General features: G+C 42.2%; 1 protein-coding gene across 1 annotated transcript; it reads left to right on the top strand.

The window, feature by feature from the left end:
* Window positions 1-204: 204 nt before the first annotated feature.
* Window positions 205-13768, top strand: LOC132569103 (uncharacterized). Its single transcript, XM_060235284.1, has 6 exons — window positions 205-330; window positions 2141-2422; window positions 6073-6318; window positions 8869-9006; window positions 10215-10334; window positions 13593-13768. The coding sequence occupies exons 1-6, from the start codon at window positions 261-263 to the stop codon at window positions 13766-13768; spliced, it is 1032 nt and encodes a 343-aa protein (XP_060091267.1). The 5' UTR covers window positions 205-260.
* Window positions 13769-17201: the final 3433 nt, after the last annotated feature.

The raw sequence follows: 17201 nt of genomic DNA, 5'->3' as shown, positions 1-17201 counted from the left end.
TTCTCCTTCTGAGTTTTATACACCCTGATTTCTCTGTACAAGACAATAGTGAGAGATCATCAGGATGCTGTGGCTACAGCACAAAATCAGTCAACCAAACAGCCTCTGCTTTGTTTAGATACATTAGTTGTACATCCCTCCAGCATGAGTTTTTCTTCTTCTTTTCTTTTTTTGTTCCTGCTTCTGACATCATTTCCTGAGAAGTACATTGGTTTAGCAGCATAGCCAGGTCTTCTTCTTAACACACACGATGCAAGAAGATGTTTAAAATGGATTTCAGTTCTTCTTTTCTCTTGCCATGTATGCTGGTGATTCTGACCATTATTGATGGTAAGTGGGAAGGTTTTCTTTATAAAGCTGGCTTTGCTAGGTGAGCAGAAGCCGTTATTTTGTTCCGATTTTTTTCCTTGTAAGAGGAGTCTACAGGACTCGGCGAAATACTAGTGTCATAGTCGCCAAAGCATGAAAAGAGGCAGTCAATCTAAAGTAAGACAGATTTTCTCATAAACTAATTTTAACTAGATCCCTTGATATATTGCATTTGTATAAGCAAAGGAAGTAGAGGGATTGAAAGGCTCTGTGTGTGGTATAGCGGTTGGAAAGGGAGGATGGAAGACAAGATTTTGGGATCCTATTCTCGTCTGTCGATGTGACCTTGAGTAAATAATTTTGGGCAGTAGATAATAATATTGTTAAGTCATTTAGGTGAGTATATATACACACATTTCCAGTGGGTCTTAAGTTCCTTTCCAATGTTTGTAAGATTGTAGTTCAGGTTCTTTTGTGCATCCATACACAGATTGGGAAAAAGTGATCATGAATTATAGCAAGGGAATCTAAAATTATCTAGGTTTACAAAACCCATTCATATACCATTATTTATTTATTTTTAATAATGCTAGGAAGGTGGGATTACTTTCTTGCTTTATTGATTTTCAGGTTTATCAGTATAAATATATGGACCATACAAAGTCATTAAACTATGTTTGCCTTTTATAGATCTATAAATCAGCCAGTCAAAGGTATATTTGAAGTGAGTACAGGTGCTTGCTTAAACAGAACAGTAGGCTAATTTCACAACATAACATTCAACTTGTGTAGCCCTTTCCAAACATATTAAATGCTTTGTTAGAATTCAGAGCTACATTGAGGTTGTTTGTAATAATAGATCAGTAAGTAATACTCTTTCAAAAGAGGCATCTCTAATTTAAAACTGTGTTGTATAAACTGATTAACTCATAAATGAAGGTTTTTATTCTCAGTATGTAACTTGCTGGGTCCCCCCGTCCCCCAAGTGTTTTTTCCCTGGACAATTTTATTCTAGTACAGCTTTAGATTTTTACTCAGATGAAATGCAGTTGTAGAGTTATGAGCTACATGGTGAAAAGGTGTATTTATCAATTTATAAAAAGTGTTCTCATCTTTTTATGTTAAAGATAACAGCATTAGCTCTTTGATAATGCAACCTTTTAAAGCCACTCTTTCCTAGATAACCCACAGGCTTTTAATATACATGTCATTTTGTCTAGAAATTCCCCTCTTTGAAGCAGGACAAGTACCTTTTGTAAGAGCCAGTGTAGGGTTGCCAAGTCCAGTTCAAGAAATATCTGGGGACTTTGGGGTTGGAGCCAGTAGACTTTGGGGGGTGGAGCCAGGAGCAAGGTCGTGACAAGCATCATTGAATTCCAAAGGGAGTTCTGGCCATCACATTTAAAGGGACTGCACACCTTTTAAATGCCTTCCCTCCATTGGAAATAATGGAGGATAGGGGCATCTTCTTTGGGGGCTCACAGAATTGAACCCTCTGGTGCAATCTTCTTGAAACTTGGAGGGTGCTTGAGGAGAGGCATTGGATGCGATGCTGAAAATTTGGTGCCTCTAACTCAAAAAACCACCCCCGAGCCCAGAGTCTCAGATAACCGCAGCTCAATTCTCCACTATACCCTATGGGAATTGGTCTCCCTAGGGAACAATGGAGTGCCCAGCAGACATTTCCTCCCCCACCCACCTTTCTGATAATGCTGAAGCGGGGGGAGGGCCTCCAAACCGGGGGATCCACTGCCCGCACCTGAGGATTGGCAACCCTAGGCCTGTGTGTGGGATACATACAAATAATGATTGTGCTTTCTGATTGTTACAGGCAGGGCTTGTGCTGATATAAAATGGCTCACTGGAATGATTGGCAGCAAAATTGTCTTCCCTTTAGAACTTCAAAATCAAAGCTCTTTATCAGTAGCCATAAATGGAATGGACCACTCGGTCAACTTAACTGTGGACTGTTTCAAAAATGATAGCCGGCCAATGTGTCTGAGAAATGGGTCCATGGCTTTGGAAAACATAAGACAAAGTGATGAAGGGATATATCAATTTTTTCCTCAAAATGAGAGCAAAACTTTCTTCCTTAGAGTATTTGGTAAGTATGGTTATTTTATAGTCAACAAAATCTAAGAGTGCAATTGACTGCTGCCACTTTGTGTTGAGTATGATTTTAAACATGTTTCCTCAAAATTAAGTGCCACTGATATTCTTAGGGTTTATTCCGAAGCACAATTGAAGTATTAAGAACAACTGGAGAACTTGGATTCAGGTTAAATTCAAATGTCTGTTTTCTACAGATTTCAACTGATGTAATCCTGTGCAAACTTACTCCAGTCTAAACTGACTGAAATCAGTGGGTTAAGACTGGGCTACTTCTGCACAGGATCACACTGTCAGCTATATGCTCCGCTGTCTCTTGAGTACAGCCTCTTCCTCCTTCTCCCTACAGCCACCCCCCCCCAAACAACAACTGTAAAGCAGCCAGATGCTTCACTTAATTGCTTATGACAGAACAATTTGCAAATGTGGACTGCAAATGTGGTATGCCAGTTATGGCTTGTACTCACTACAGACCTTTGATCCATTTCACCATGTGCCCAATGTAACCTAGGCTGAAATTTAACCAAACAAACAAACTTGGTTGCAAACTGTTATTTTGCCCTCAGTCTTGTTTAATCCAAATACTGCTACCTTTTTAATATTGACAAAGGTTTTGTGGCTTTAACTGTGCATGACAGGCAGAAGTCAACAAGTTTCTCACATAGAGATTCAGTGATACAGACCTCAAGTAACTGATTGCAATTTGTGTATGGGAGTCAGTCTCTTTTAAATATGAGTCTCAAGCAGGGCCATATCCAGGATGAGGCAAATAAAATCTCTGCAGAGCATTCCTCCGTCATTAACCACAGCTTGAGCTCATCATCAACATAGCATCATGCTTCAGAAATGACAAAAGTTAATGGGAACCCTTGGTGTTGACCAAGTTGGTTGCTAGAAACACTGTATAGAAGAACCATCACTCTTTTTATTACCACGTTCAGTTTTGATAGGAATTGCATGAACTGTAGGGAGAAAAGGGTGTTCTTTAAATAATAGGATGATAATTCTGAGAGTAAAACAAAGCATGATAGGCTGGCCCTACATACACTTATGAAAGCCCCTTAAATACTGCAAGAGGGACTGGATTTAGAAGGAATGAAACACTTCAAGTGTGTATGGGAGTCAGTCTCATTTAAATATGACTCTCAAGCAGGCCATATCCAGGATGAGGCCAGTGATTGCACTGCCCCTTGTGGAACACTGTTTCATACCATCTGGTGTTTAACAAAAAACCCCATGTTTTAATTTGTGACTTTAAAAAAGAGAGAGCTATTTTTTAGAATGGGAAATTTTAGAAATATTAAAAAAAAACATTGCTGGATCAGACCCATAATCCCTTTAGTCTGGTCCAGCATCCTATTTTTACACAAGGGCCAGCTAGTTGCCGACAAACAGGGTTTCCAAGTAGTGGTGTTCAGAGGAAGGCTGTCTATATTTGTGTTCCCTCCTGCCACCCAAAGGAAGAAAGGGAGAACTGCAGTTGACACCACAAACACATTGGTGCCCGAATGAGTAGAGCTCCATTAGGGATTTAAGTTATAATTTTAACAAGTGAGTTTAATACTCTATATGAATTTTTGTGTCTTCCCTCTAATTCATGTTTAAATTGTGATCACATACTGTATGGAATTTGACCCCATCCCATGAATATTCCCATTGCAAGCTTTGAAACATAATTACAAATATGCAGAGCATTTTAAAATGATCCAGAATAATCAAGGAATGGCAGTCATGAGCCCATAGACTGCCATTATTTATTATATTTCTTTCTTGCATTTATATCTTACTTTTCTTCTGCCATGGAAATCAGGGTCAGCAGATAGCGGGACCATGGAGGTGCAACAACTGGGAGAAACAACAAACTCTCTCCATTTACAAAACAATTTATCTGTGTAATATAAATAGTTCTCAACACTTCGTAGTAGAATTACAATACAATAATGCAGTTATAAAACTATCCAGTGCACAACATGGCTACTGTCCAAAAATCATAATGCTTTCTGAATTTTTTTGAGCAGGAACGCACAGAAACGCAGTTCTAACTGGCTTGGCATCAGAGGGTGTGGCCTAATATACACATGAGTTTCTGGCTGGGCTTTTCTACAAGAAAGCCCTGTGTGAAACAATGGTGACATCAGGGGGTGTAACCTTATATGCAAGTGAGTTCCTGCTGGGCTTTTTCTACAAAAAGCCCTGGGTTCAGTAGACTTGAAGTGTTAACAAGAAAGTTTCTGAACCATGGGTCTGCTAGTAAAATGATACTGATTTACACCTCAGGATCACAATATTTAAAAGCTGAGAGTTCCAATGACTGATTGACATCATTGCACACACGAGGCTCATCCCCCACCTTGAGCCAGAATAAGAATTGTGGCACTTCAAGTCTACTAAACCTACTGAAATTGATTTGTAAATGGAGAGAGTTTGTTGTTTTTTCCAAATGGAAATCAGAGTAGCATACTTAAGGTTCCCAGGAAATCTCTCAACCAGGCAAAGACCAACTCAGATTTAGACCAGCTATATCATGAAGCTGCCTTACACTGAATCAGACCCTTGATCCATCAAAGTCAATATTGTCTAATCTAGGAGTGTCAAATGTTTGGCCTGCCCAGGGCTTTAACATGCCCAGATAGATAGGGCCCAGAGACCTTAATGGAAAATCCATTCCATGTTTTCCTTGCAACTTTGTTCTGCAATGTGTTTCAATGGAGTGGAGATCAGTTTCACTTACAGCGTTTCTATAGCCAGCTGAAGCACATGCTTCTTGGAGTTGTGTCCTTGCAAATAAAGGGTTGATGCTTTAAGCCAGCTTGTCTCTGCTGAATGGACCTAACCTAGTGAGTACTGTAACCTGGGAACCCACAGCCAAAGGGGGATATTACACTGGAGAGCCATTGCTAATCTGAGTAGAGCGCGGGGGTGGGGTGGGGTGGAGAAGCTTGCAATGCCATTTCATTGTTTTCCCAAGCTCAGACCATTTTAGATTTTTAGTCTCTGCTGTGATCCTTGTGCTTTTTCTTGATGTTTTATTTTTAAAATTGCATTGCCAAATCCCACTATTCCCTCACCTTTCCATTTTAAACAAAATATTGCAAGAGTTTTAAGCATGTTTGTATTTCAAATTGAAAATAATATCTTTAATTGTGTTGTCTGTGTCCTTTATAAAGTTTATACCTCCGCTACCTCACATTACATTTTTATGACATGCATGGCCTGGCCCCACAAAGTCCCATTTGTGTCAGGTCCATCCCTCCTAACAAATGAGTTTGACATCTTTGGTCTAATCAGACCGATAGCAGCTCTCCAGGATCTCAGAGATCTACTTCACATCACCTACTGCCAGATCCTTTAACTGGAGATGCCAGGGATTGAACCTGGGACCTTCCGCTTGCAAAGCACATGCTCTGTCACTGAGCCACCCTGGGGCCTATTCATCCACATTTAGAGGAAATCAATAATGTTTCAATTCCACTGAAATCAATTGTACATGTTGCAATTAACTTAAACAAGTTCCCATTGACTTCAGTAAGACTTAAGTGTGGATAGCATTCTTTGGTTTGGAGGCCACTGTTTCCACTGGGCTGAATTCACTTATGCCAATGTCCTGTCAAATTAACTTTTCTCTTCCTGTTTGATTGTCATCATACAATTGCCTAGAGCCACCTACAACTGTCCATATTCATTGCCTTCCTGGTGGAAAAGCAGAGCTGTTTTGTGAAGTGGGTGATCTCTCTAGTGATGTTTATTGGACCCTGAATGGGAGTGAACTGAATGATTCAGACATTTGCGTGAAGGATGGTGGTAGGAGGATTGTTTTGGAAAAAAAAGTAAGTGGAAAGCTGATCTGCCACAGAAGAAATTCTCCTATTAAATTCTCCACTGAGCTGTTGTGTGATGATGGTAAGCTATACACTCTCTCCTTGTCTCTCTCTGTAGATTTATTGGAAATATTTTCTTTAGAATTTTCTCTGTGACTATTTAGCATTTTCAGACACTGCAAAATAGCCAAGCTGATAAGCCAAGATCTATGTACAGTATTTCACATACAGTATTAATGAGGGGACATTCCTACACTAGTTGGCAGAAGTATGGCCTTGGATCCCAAGTACCCTTCTTGGGAGCACAACTTGGCCAGGATGAGAGACTGCAACAGGAGGGAGAAATAGGAAAGCCACCACTGATGCAGAGCAGCTCCACTTGCAGGGCATAGGACCCAAGCTGCAGTCTGTGGACTCATTCCTCTATGTGCATTAAGAACTCATTCAGTTTATAGCACGCTGTATGGTAATTCCCTTCCTTTCTACATAAATGGACTATTGGGATATTTGGTTAATATAGCAAAGTTCTGCCCAGTCATAGAAGCTTGATACTGACTGCAGTAGATAAATCTTACAAGAAGTTTAAAAAAAAAGAGAGAGAGAGAGGTCAACTTACATTTATTCAAGTAGATCCAGTTCACATTTAGGTTGCAGTCAAAAGAAGAGAGAGAAGGGAAAGAATACTTTCCCTACCACAAATAGCCAGCTCGTCTAGCATCATGTGTATGGGAGTATGATTTCCCCCCTTGTAGAGTATCTATAGGAGAGACCTGCAGAGTCATGTGTCTCCATGGAAAGCCATGTTGAGAAAGAAAAGAGGAGTCAGAGGGCAGCTCCCAGGTTAAGACAAAGAGAGGTGTTATCTCTATCGAAGGAGATAACACCGACACACTTTTAGAAAGATGTAGTGCTCTCCCCCCAGGTGTCCAGTTGTTCACTCCAACACTAACATGGGTTCCTGACTGTTTCTGCTATTGACTCCATCAGTCCTAGGTTCAGTGGGAGAGGCAGGTTAGATGCAAAGATCACTTGATCAGACCTATGAATTGTCCCATACAGATGGGCCTTAGGCTATTATAGTTCTGCTCTTGTGACATCAAAATTCTCTAGCATTGAAACATACCTGAATGTGTTAAATTTATTTTCCTCACCTAGAGGATACCCTCTACCTTGAAATCCCCATTCACCCTTTTCTCTCAACACAGATACCATTAGTTTGAACATTTTTCCAGAACCACAATAGTCAGAACATCCATCTGTATGACACTGCCCCTAACATTTTCCTAATCGTTGTTTATTCTTTTCAACATAATCACAAATTACTAGCAGTTTATAATTAAATCTCCTCCAACTGGCCTCAATCATAGATGAAAAAGGGGGGAAATCATTCACAATATGGGCAATCTATTCTGCTTATTAATGTTTTTGCCATGGACCAGTAAGACTAAACAACAGCAATAAAAGTCCAGAGTAGTTTCTTTGCTATTCATTACTTGGTGAGTGTTTTGAATGGATTTCAGTCAATGGATTGCTCACAGACTGCTCACTGCAGGCAGTCGTGCATGGTTTTGATATTTACAGTTCAATAACTGTGCTGTGCCCTCTCCCCCGTCACAGAAAGCTATTTCTGCTCTTTCATTTCAGCTTGCAATCTGAGGAGCTGTAGCAACAGCTGCAAGTCTTAGCAAATAGCATCACAGGGGCTTATAATGTGCCAATCTGTCTAAATGTTTCTGCACAATTGATCTGGGCCACCAAATATACTGCACTATTCCTGCAACTTCCCTTTGTGCACACCCTGTCTGCACACTTAAAATATCATTAGAACAGGGAACTGAGCTTTATTTGCTCTAAGCATTGTTTGTGTGTGGGGGGGGGCTCCCCATGGGGAAGGAAGCCCCTTGTGGGACAGACTGGTGGGTGGCAGGGTGGGAAAAGGGCTAGTGAGGGTATCTCTCCACCAGTGGTGCCCTCAGCAGTCACCTAGGGTCACCTAGTGGGGGGCTATTCTTGCCATATGGAAGAATGAGATACATAGAAGAAAAGAGCACAGGGAAGCTTTTAAAGCTATTTAAGCTACATCTAAACTACACAGGCAGGTATGAAGCATTTAGAGACTTACATTTAAATATCTGGGATGTGTAAATCATGTATTATCTAGTTAGACATCAATTTCCAACTCTTGCCTTACTAGATAAGCAAACCAGTAGTTACCTTTCAAAATAATCTAGCTGCATGAAAAATATCAATACCTGGCATTAATATAACACTTTCTGTGCAACGTTCTTCATGCATGTTATCTCACTGTAATCCTTACAATTGTTTTGTACAGTAGGCCAGTACTGTTATCTCTGTATTGCAGATGGGAAGGCTTACCCAAGACTCTTTAGAGAGCTCTGAGCAGAGGCGAGATTTGAATCAGGCAAGGACCCTCTGGATCAAAGCCCATTCCTTTACTCTTTATGCTGTATCAATTCTCATTCAGTTGAAGCACTCCTATACACTCCTCTGCAATGTATGTTTTCCTTATGAGTTCCATTTCCTCCCATTGGTTTGAGCTTGATTATCGGGAGAGCAGGCATTGGTTTCCTGGGTTTTTACTGCATAAGCACCAACTGTTTTTTTCAACCAGGGGATCTTCTGAAGCACCCTCTGTTCCTTATCATTCTGGCAGCATCTGGAGGGGCTGCAGTCCTTTTGGCCATTATTGCCTCTCTGATCACATGCTGCTGCCTGAAAAGCAAGCATAACTTCATTCCGGTGCCTGCAGGTGAGTACAGCTTCCTCTGTTTTGCATGGTGCATCCATCATCTTCATTTTGAGATGATTCTCATAGAAGAATCTGACCTCTTACCAGTGTTCCCAGTTGCATACCCACTGTGGCAAGAATGCAAGTTCTGTAGCCAGATAACCCAGAGTTTGCAGTCAGTCACAATACAGTTCTTTGGATCACTTGCAAAAATATTCTTGTCCTTATCCTTTTCTACTTTTTAGATCCTTTATCTTATTACATGTCTGCAACAGCGCTTTGCTCTTAGGGTTTGATTTCAGCACCATCCATGATGTAGAGTCCCCATGTGTCCCTCCTTTTCCTCTACTTGCCTCTGATCAAGGCTAATTCACACATTGTCCTCATGTCTTCTCAGTAGCCAGTATGAGTCCTGTCAATCAGACACTCCCTGGAGTTCCATGTTCAGAATTTCATTTCCAGGTGTGCACAATTCTGATTCAGATTAGAACTGTGGTGCATAAGGAGAGCAGGTTTGAGCTTTCTCCTACATGCCATTTTCCTAAATGGCCCTGGGGAGCAACTATGTGCCCTGGTTTGGGAAATGTATATGCCACCATGATATTTCTGCAGGAGACCTCTATGTAGGATGAAAGCTCTGGAACACCCACAGTTTTGTTAAGTTTGTCACCAGATCCAAGGCATTCAGAACCCAAACCACACTCTGGTACATTCCAGAAGTTCAGCGGAATGCAGATGAGGAGATCTGGAATCCGGAAATCTTGTCTAAGTGAAGTTAATAACACAAGTTGGTTTTATATTTGCCTTAAGCCATTACTTTATTATATATTCCCCTTTCCTTTCCCCTTTCTTCCTCATCTAACTCGAGGGTGTAAACTTTTCAGAATAGCCTCCTCCCCTTTAGCTTTGTAAGGCACCATGTATTTGGAAGGGGGAAACATTTTAAAAGGATTCTTATGGCACCTTAAAGACTACCAGGTTTATTATGCCATTGTAATAATCGAGGTATCAAGAGATCTCTTTTCAGTTTTGTTGCATCAATCTAACATGGCCACCACAGGAATTTGCACATTGGAAGAGGCTATTTATGCAATTGCATATGGATTCTGTTGTCTGTCTTGGAGATTTTATAGATAAATGGGAGTATAAATTTAATGGATTTGGTGATGTTAAACTCTGATAGGTCAGACTAGTTGCTCCTTTCAGCCTCTTACTATGTTCTCCTACAGAAGATGAGAAGGATGAGGGTATCACCCTGGCTGCCATTTCCACTGAAGGACCAAAGAATTCCCCTAATGGAGACCACTGTGAAGCTACAGATGCCACTGCTGACAGTACCACCAATCCAGGTGACTACATTGGTTTGGGAAACTATTATTCACTAGCGAAGATATGTAGCAAAGAATAGTTGGGTAAGATGAACTTGTAGAACCTGCTATCTCTGGGCACTATTGGAAACAGGACTAGAAACAGTGGGTAGCAACCATGGAAGTGCCCTCCCCTTCCTAGTATCTTTTGAGTAGGCTCAATTCAGATGTAACCCATGATGCAATGATGCTGCTTGAAACAGGTGCTATATGGTGGCAGCTTACCACACAGGCTGTTTGCATTGAGTAGAGAACTTCTCTGATGGTTCCTAAAGGATACAATATGGGTATTTGGCATGGAAAGCTGTTCTGTACATTATTCTTTATCTAGAAAATGTATATGCTGCAGACATAGAAGACAGAGTTGATGTGGTGTAGTCAGACTAGGTTCAGGGAGACTCAGGTTCAAGTACCTAGTCTGCCATGGAAGCTTTCAGGGTGACTTTGAGTCAGTCACACATTCTCAGCCTAACGTACCTCACAGACTTATGAGGATAAAATGGAGGAGAGGAGAACAATGTAAGCCACTTTGGGTCTCCAGTAAGGAGAAAGGTAGAGTATAATAAATAAATACACAGACTGAAGGTGGCTTACAAAGTAAGACCAATACAATCTCTCCTATTAAAAAAGCCCTAAAGTACTAGGGATGACTCACCTGATCACCCATTGGCCATTAACCACCACTCAAGTTCTGTTGCATTCCATTGGTTGAGTCTACTCCTGTCTCCCGCCCGCTGTTGCCTACCCACTTTCTGAGGCATTTGGAAGAGAGAGTAGGCAGTAGCAGCAGAGAAATAGTGAAGAGACAGGGAATAAAGGTGGTAATACAGCTAGGTGGCAAGGCCTGGCCCTGCTGGGGGCATTTCCTCAGAGGCCATGGTGGCTGCCTCTTTCCTGTCACTCGCTCCCTTCTTTCTCCCCTCAGCCTCACCCCAGGACAGACAAGGATTATTCAGCCACTGGAGAAGCTGATAGGCAGGAGCTGTTGCTAGGCAACCAAGCTTGGTTCTTCCTCAGCTGAATATAATGTCATAAAGTCCACCCTCCAAAGCAGTTATTTTCCCCAGGGGGAGAAGGTTCTATTGTCTGGAGTTTAGTTGTGATACCAGGAGATCTTCAGGCTCCACCTGGAGGTTGGCTACACTAGGCTTGGCTGCTTGCTACTGTTCAGCAGCAGCAGCACCCCCCCCCCCAAGACAGCCAGTGTGGCATAGGAGTTAGCACTTCAGAGCAGGGTCTGCCAGACCCAGGTTCTTGCTGTGGAAGCTGACTGGGTAATTTAAAACCTAACACACCTCACAGGGTTGCTGTGCAGATTAAAAGGGGAAGAGATAATGTTATAAGATGCTTTGGTCCTCACTGCAGAGAAATACTATTTTTCCCAGGTAGGGGCTGCAGGGAGGGGGAGGAGATGGAAAGGTGAAGTCAGAGAGGGAGATAAAGGTAGGTTGATGGTTGGTTGAGAAGAAGATAGGGTTGCCAACTCCTGGTTGGGAAATTCCTGGTGAGCCTGGAGGGGTTGAGGTTGAAGGAGGGGTGGGATCTCAGACAAGTACAATATCATAGACTCTACCCTCAAAACCAGCCATTTCCTGCTAGGGAACCACTGTTGCAAATCTCCAGGTGAGGGCTGGAGATCACCCAGAATTACAACTGCTCTCCAGATGGCAGAGATCAGCTCCCCTGGAGAAAATGGCTGCTTTGCAGGGTGGACTCTGTGCCATTATACCCTGCTGAGGTCACTTCTCTCCTGCTTTGGTGCCCACTGTGGAGAAAGACTGTACTTTTCCTATAGAGAAGCTGCAGGGAGAGGGGAAGAAAGCTGAAGTCAGAAAATGACCACTTTGAGGTGCATATTCTATGGTATACTTTACACAGTCATGCTGACCAAAAAACCCAGATCACACTACAAGCTCACGCTGATGCTAAATGCCTCAAGGCTGATTATGACAGGAAAATGCAACAACGCGTGCAAAGAAAAGGAATTTCTGAGTTTCAGTGTTTGTGTGACTGTCATCATGCCCCCCCTGCACTGACCATAATTATTCTTCCTTATCTCCATTTTGGGCCTCTTTCAGAGCTTTGAGCCATCACAGACATGGGGACACACACACATAAGTGGGAGGTGGGGGGGGGGAGCCAGCATCTGTTTCAGCTGTGGATTGGGTGGGAAGACAGAAAGGGTGGGGATGACTGAATGTCATGGGGGGGGGAGTAGTGGAGTGCCAAGGGTGAAGGGATAGTTGAGAGGAAGAGGTGGTTGAGGGTGTGGGTTGGAGGGGGAGTGGTGGTGGGAAGTTGGAGGGGGGTGAGAAGACACCAATGGTGGGGGGAGTGAGTAGTGAATGCTTTCACTTGGGTGAGTGGGAAGACAGTAAGGGTGAGGGGGCACTCGCCCAGAGCCTCTTTCCAGAGCCCATTGTATTTTTCTTCCCAATGGACCTTATTCCTAGAAGAATCATAAAAACACAAGGTAAGAATTATCCATAATAAAACAAGCCATAAAAACAATGTGAAAGTACATTAAGACAGATACCTAGCAATCTTCAAGGGAGAGGGCATTCCAGAGGAGAGGTGCCCTGTTTCTGGTTTCTACCTGTTCCCCGTCTTACTGAAGCATAAGGGCTGCTTTGTTACTGCCTGCCATCCAAAGGAGAGTTTCTGTGTTATCAGTCTGTAAGCAGCCACACAAGAAGTAAACATGCTGAAGCCCAAAGAGCTGAGGTTGGCTGTGGGTCATGTTAATGCTACGTTTATTTACAATACTTGAAGAGAATATTTAAAAATATACAATTATATTGTGTGTATATGTATATATCCATTTTGATTGCGGAGAAATTACCAGTGGTGGGGATCTCACTGGCAACATAATGATATAAGCAGTGTTGCACTGACATCACTTCCTGTGCACCTGAAAGTGTTGTCAGCATGTCTCTGGGGATCATAGAGTTTTGCCCAAATGCAAGAATGTCCCTAGCATTCCCTGGTGATGTGTCACTTCTGGGCACATGGGGAGTGATGTCAGTGTGTCAGGACACACTGTGCCAGGGCAGTGTGTCAGGACAGAGTCCAGGCTATGACAAAGATAGAGCCCCTCCCCCCACCTCATTTGCCTCCACTTTCCTCCCACTGGCCAGTTGAGCAGTGGTGTGGAAGCACTTGCTGGCAGTGGGGGAGGCCCTGTGCTCAGCTGGGGAACAGCAAGGCTCATATTTCCATCTCCAATTTGTTTCCTTTAAGGTCCTGTGAGTTCCAAACTGGAGGCTGGAATGGATCTGAATCCTAAAGTGGAGCCTGAACCAGGACCTCAAACAGAGTCACAGGCTATGACAGAAACAGAGTTTCAAGAAGTCTTGGTTGACACTGAACCCCTGGAAGCCGTGGGTGACTGTTTCCCTGATCCAGTTGATGCGTGATCAGATGCACTCCCTTTGCCCCTTCTTGAAGCCAGAGAAGTGGTGCTTCTTCATTCCAGCAGTCATTTCATAATAATACTGCCCTTTTTAAAGCACCTGCATACATATAGCCAAGCCTGTAACTTACTTAAATATGGTTCTCACAGATGCTGCTTCTAATAGCAATGAGATGCAGATTTAAACATGAGGAACCCTAATTTAAGAATGCCCCATCTTCTGCTCTTGACAGTTTCCTCCTTTGATTCCATGTGTATTTTTCCAGGTTTTTTAAACCCCTCAATTTTTTGTTCTGCTTAAGCAGAATGGCTACAATCCCATGTGGGTACCCCAGTATTTCATTCTGAGATCAGAACCCAAATTTTAGAAACTATTGGGTGGAGCACCCTTAGTGGCCTCCCATAACCTAGAAAAGGTGGGACGTGCACATGGAGAATGTTGCCAACCTGTTGCTGACCTGGATTTGAATGATGGAATGACTGAGCCTTGGATACTGGGCATATATGCCTAACCTTTCTGGAGCCTGTTATGCCATGACCCAGATTCCCAGCTCCAAATCCTTTACTTAGTTCTCACTTCCTGACTGAGCCTCTTCCCATCAGCATGAAGTCTCAGGTGAGCAATCAGAAGGCCTCACTTTACATCAGAAGGTTCCCTTAAACTCAGATCTGGCATATCATTTTGCAGAAAATCACCAAGTATTTCACTATGCATGTGCTAGCTCAATGTGGGACTCACAAGCAGTTTAGAACAGGGAATATTTTTTTCCCTTTGGGGAACAGAATTTGCATCATAAGTAGAATGCTGGGCCAAGCTCTTAACAGTCATGTAGTGCTTTTTGAGGGCTTCATGCACTTCACATACATCATCTTGGCGATTTGCTGTAGGTGTTTTATTGCTTTGCTTCTCTATTGTGGATCTCCTTCCTGCAGCCATCTTTCAAGTGCAACTGTTCTTTTTGTGATATGAATGCCTTGGTCCCTGCTTAGATATAATGGCCTGGCTACTGCCTGGAAAATTGCAATTACGTCTGCTCTCTTGAGTTGGATATTTTATTCTACATGTGCTCTGCAATAGAATTAAATGAACACAATTAGTTTTAGTTATAACCACTGATTATAAGGTGTACCACTTTCTAGCCTACCTGTACTTGACAGGTATAATAATATAAGAACCATCAGGTCCAGGATCATCATTTCATGTGGTCAAGTAATAGTTGTACTTTGTAATATATGAATGAACATTCCCATCAAATATTTCTTTGGCCTTCCCAGGACATGGTGCATGTACAGATAAATAATATTAAAATATATTTGTTTTTAAAGAAAGTTCAGAAGAAATGGTAATATTATTTCCCCTTGTGTGGTCTTTCATAAGTCTCTTGATCTTTCATAAACCTCTTTACAGGGCACTTAGGGTCACTTTGTGATAACTTTCAGTTACCGTACTTTTCATTATAGTGAAAATATGCTCACAGTCCTCTGTTTTCTCTCTCTCTCTATTTACTTTTAAAAACATTTTTTCCTTCTGTGTGCCTTTCCTGTCCTCCATTTTCTGACTCCCTTTTGTTGCTCTACCTACACTTTCTTATTTTATCTCATTGTACTTATGCAGCAGGGGTGGCCAAACTGTGGCCTAAGAGCCACATGTGGTTCTTTCACATATATTGTGTGGTTCTCCAAACTCCCACTGCCCCATCAGCAAGCTTGGAGAAGGCATTTCTCTCTTAAAACTGCCAGCTGGCAGCTTGGAAAATGCATTTCAAGTTAAAGTTGTTTTTTTCCACCTCTCTCTCCCCCAGCTATTTCCTTCCTTCCTTCCTTCCTTCCTTCCTTCCTTCCTTCCTTCCTTCCTTCCTTCCTTCCTTCCTTCCTTCCTTCCTTCCTTCCTTCCTTCCTTCCTTCCTTCCTTCCTTCCTTCCTTCCTTCCTTCCTTGTGGCTTTCAGACATCTGATGCTCATGTCTTGTGGCTCTCAAACATCTGATGTTTATTTTATGTGGCTCTTATGTTAAGCAAGTTTGGCTACCCCTATTATACAGCTTTTAGTACAATGCAGGTGCTTTTGTAAATACAGTAGTGAGTGAGTGATGACTAACCAGTCCTATTTTATGGACCTAGGGTGATATTTTGTTAGAACTCTGTCCACAGTGCCAACTCACTGTCTGAAAACATTCCTCTGACCAGTTACTGCCATTGTCTATGAATGTGGACTCACAAGATGTACTGTCACTATAGAACTGGAAAAATGTAAACCACTTTTCTGCTTTCAAGTCATTGCCAAGTTATGGCAACCCCATAGGGTTTTCAAGGCAAGAGACATTCATAGGTAGTTTGCCATTGCCTGCCTCCATAGTAGCCATAGCCTTCCTTGATAGTCCCATATCCAAGTACTAACTAGGGAGAACCCTGCATAACTTCTAAGATTGGGCTTGCCTGGGCTATCAAGGATAGCTGAATTTTAAAGGAAATGTTTTAGAGATTCTGATTTTTTTAAATCAGTTTTGCAAGTCAAATCTGACAAGACCAATTTCAGGGAAGAAATCTTTGATCATATGCTTGAGCTAACTGCTAAACTGTTTTGTTCATATAGACCCCATAAACCAGACGTACTGCATATGTATATGTGCCATCAAACTGCAACCAACATGGTGACCCCAGCAAAGGGTTTCAAGGCAAGTAAGAAGCAAAGATAGTTTGCTATTGCCTTCCTCTGCAGAATCTTCCTTGGTGATCTCCCATCCATGCCCTGCTTAGCTTCTGAGACAAGATTGGGCTATGCTATACCATTCCACATCCTGATGAAGAGCATAGCCCTCAGAAATAAGTCACACTAAGTTCAATGGAACTTTCCACTGTATGCCCATCACTTTGCACTTTTATGTGTTTTACAGGTGAGAAACTGCCTCTGATTTCTATTTCTATTTATAATTATACTGAAGAGAAACATTTTAATGTGAACATTCTGCTCAGTGGAGGTTTTACAGTCACATTAGAAATGCCACTGAAGTAGAAGCTGCTTGGAATTTCACATGTCAAATGCCCCTCAACTTGGATTCCATTCCAGACAACAGGCTGCAGACTATTCAAGCTCCCATGACATTTAGCCATCATGGCCAGTTCACAGTGTGATATTTGGAATGATAGATTGGAATCTACCAGTGTTTTTATTCCATCTCACCTGATTTCCCTCCTCTCTGCAGGCTCAGGCCTGTATAGCTGTTGAGGCATAGTCCCTTAGGCAGTCAAAAAGGAGGGGTCCTCCCATCTTTTTACAATGAAAAAGCTCATACGTCCCAATCCTATCTCTTGAAGCTGCTGGTATCATCCATATGGGAATTCATTCTGCTTAGCATGCTGTGAATATGGCAACATTTACAGGGTCCAGTTGCATCCAGTGCAAAATGGAAGTGTTTTCTGCTTAGCAATTATTGGATA

Source organism: Heteronotia binoei, chromosome 3 (assembly GCF_032191835.1).
Source record: "Heteronotia binoei isolate CCM8104 ecotype False Entrance Well chromosome 3, APGP_CSIRO_Hbin_v1, whole genome shotgun sequence".
NCBI lineage: Eukaryota > Metazoa > Chordata > Lepidosauria > Squamata > Gekkonidae > Heteronotia > Heteronotia binoei.
The sequence above is the reverse complement of the archived record's forward strand: the minus strand, read 5'-3'. Positions and strand labels throughout refer to the sequence as shown.

Bases quoted from the DNA above. Each gene is read 5' to 3' on its own strand.
- LOC132569103 (XM_060235284.1), top strand. From the start codon at position 261: ATGTTTAAAATGGATTTCAGTTCTTCTTTTCTCTTGCCATGTATGCTG. The intron at 331-2,140 runs GTAAGTGGGAAG...TGATTGTTACAG, and splicing joins GATTCTGACCATTATTGATG to GCAGGGCTTGTGCTGATATA. The intron at 2,423-6,072 runs GTTATTTTATAG...CATACAATTGCC, and splicing joins TAGAGTATTTGGTAAGTATG to TAGAGCCACCTACAACTGTC.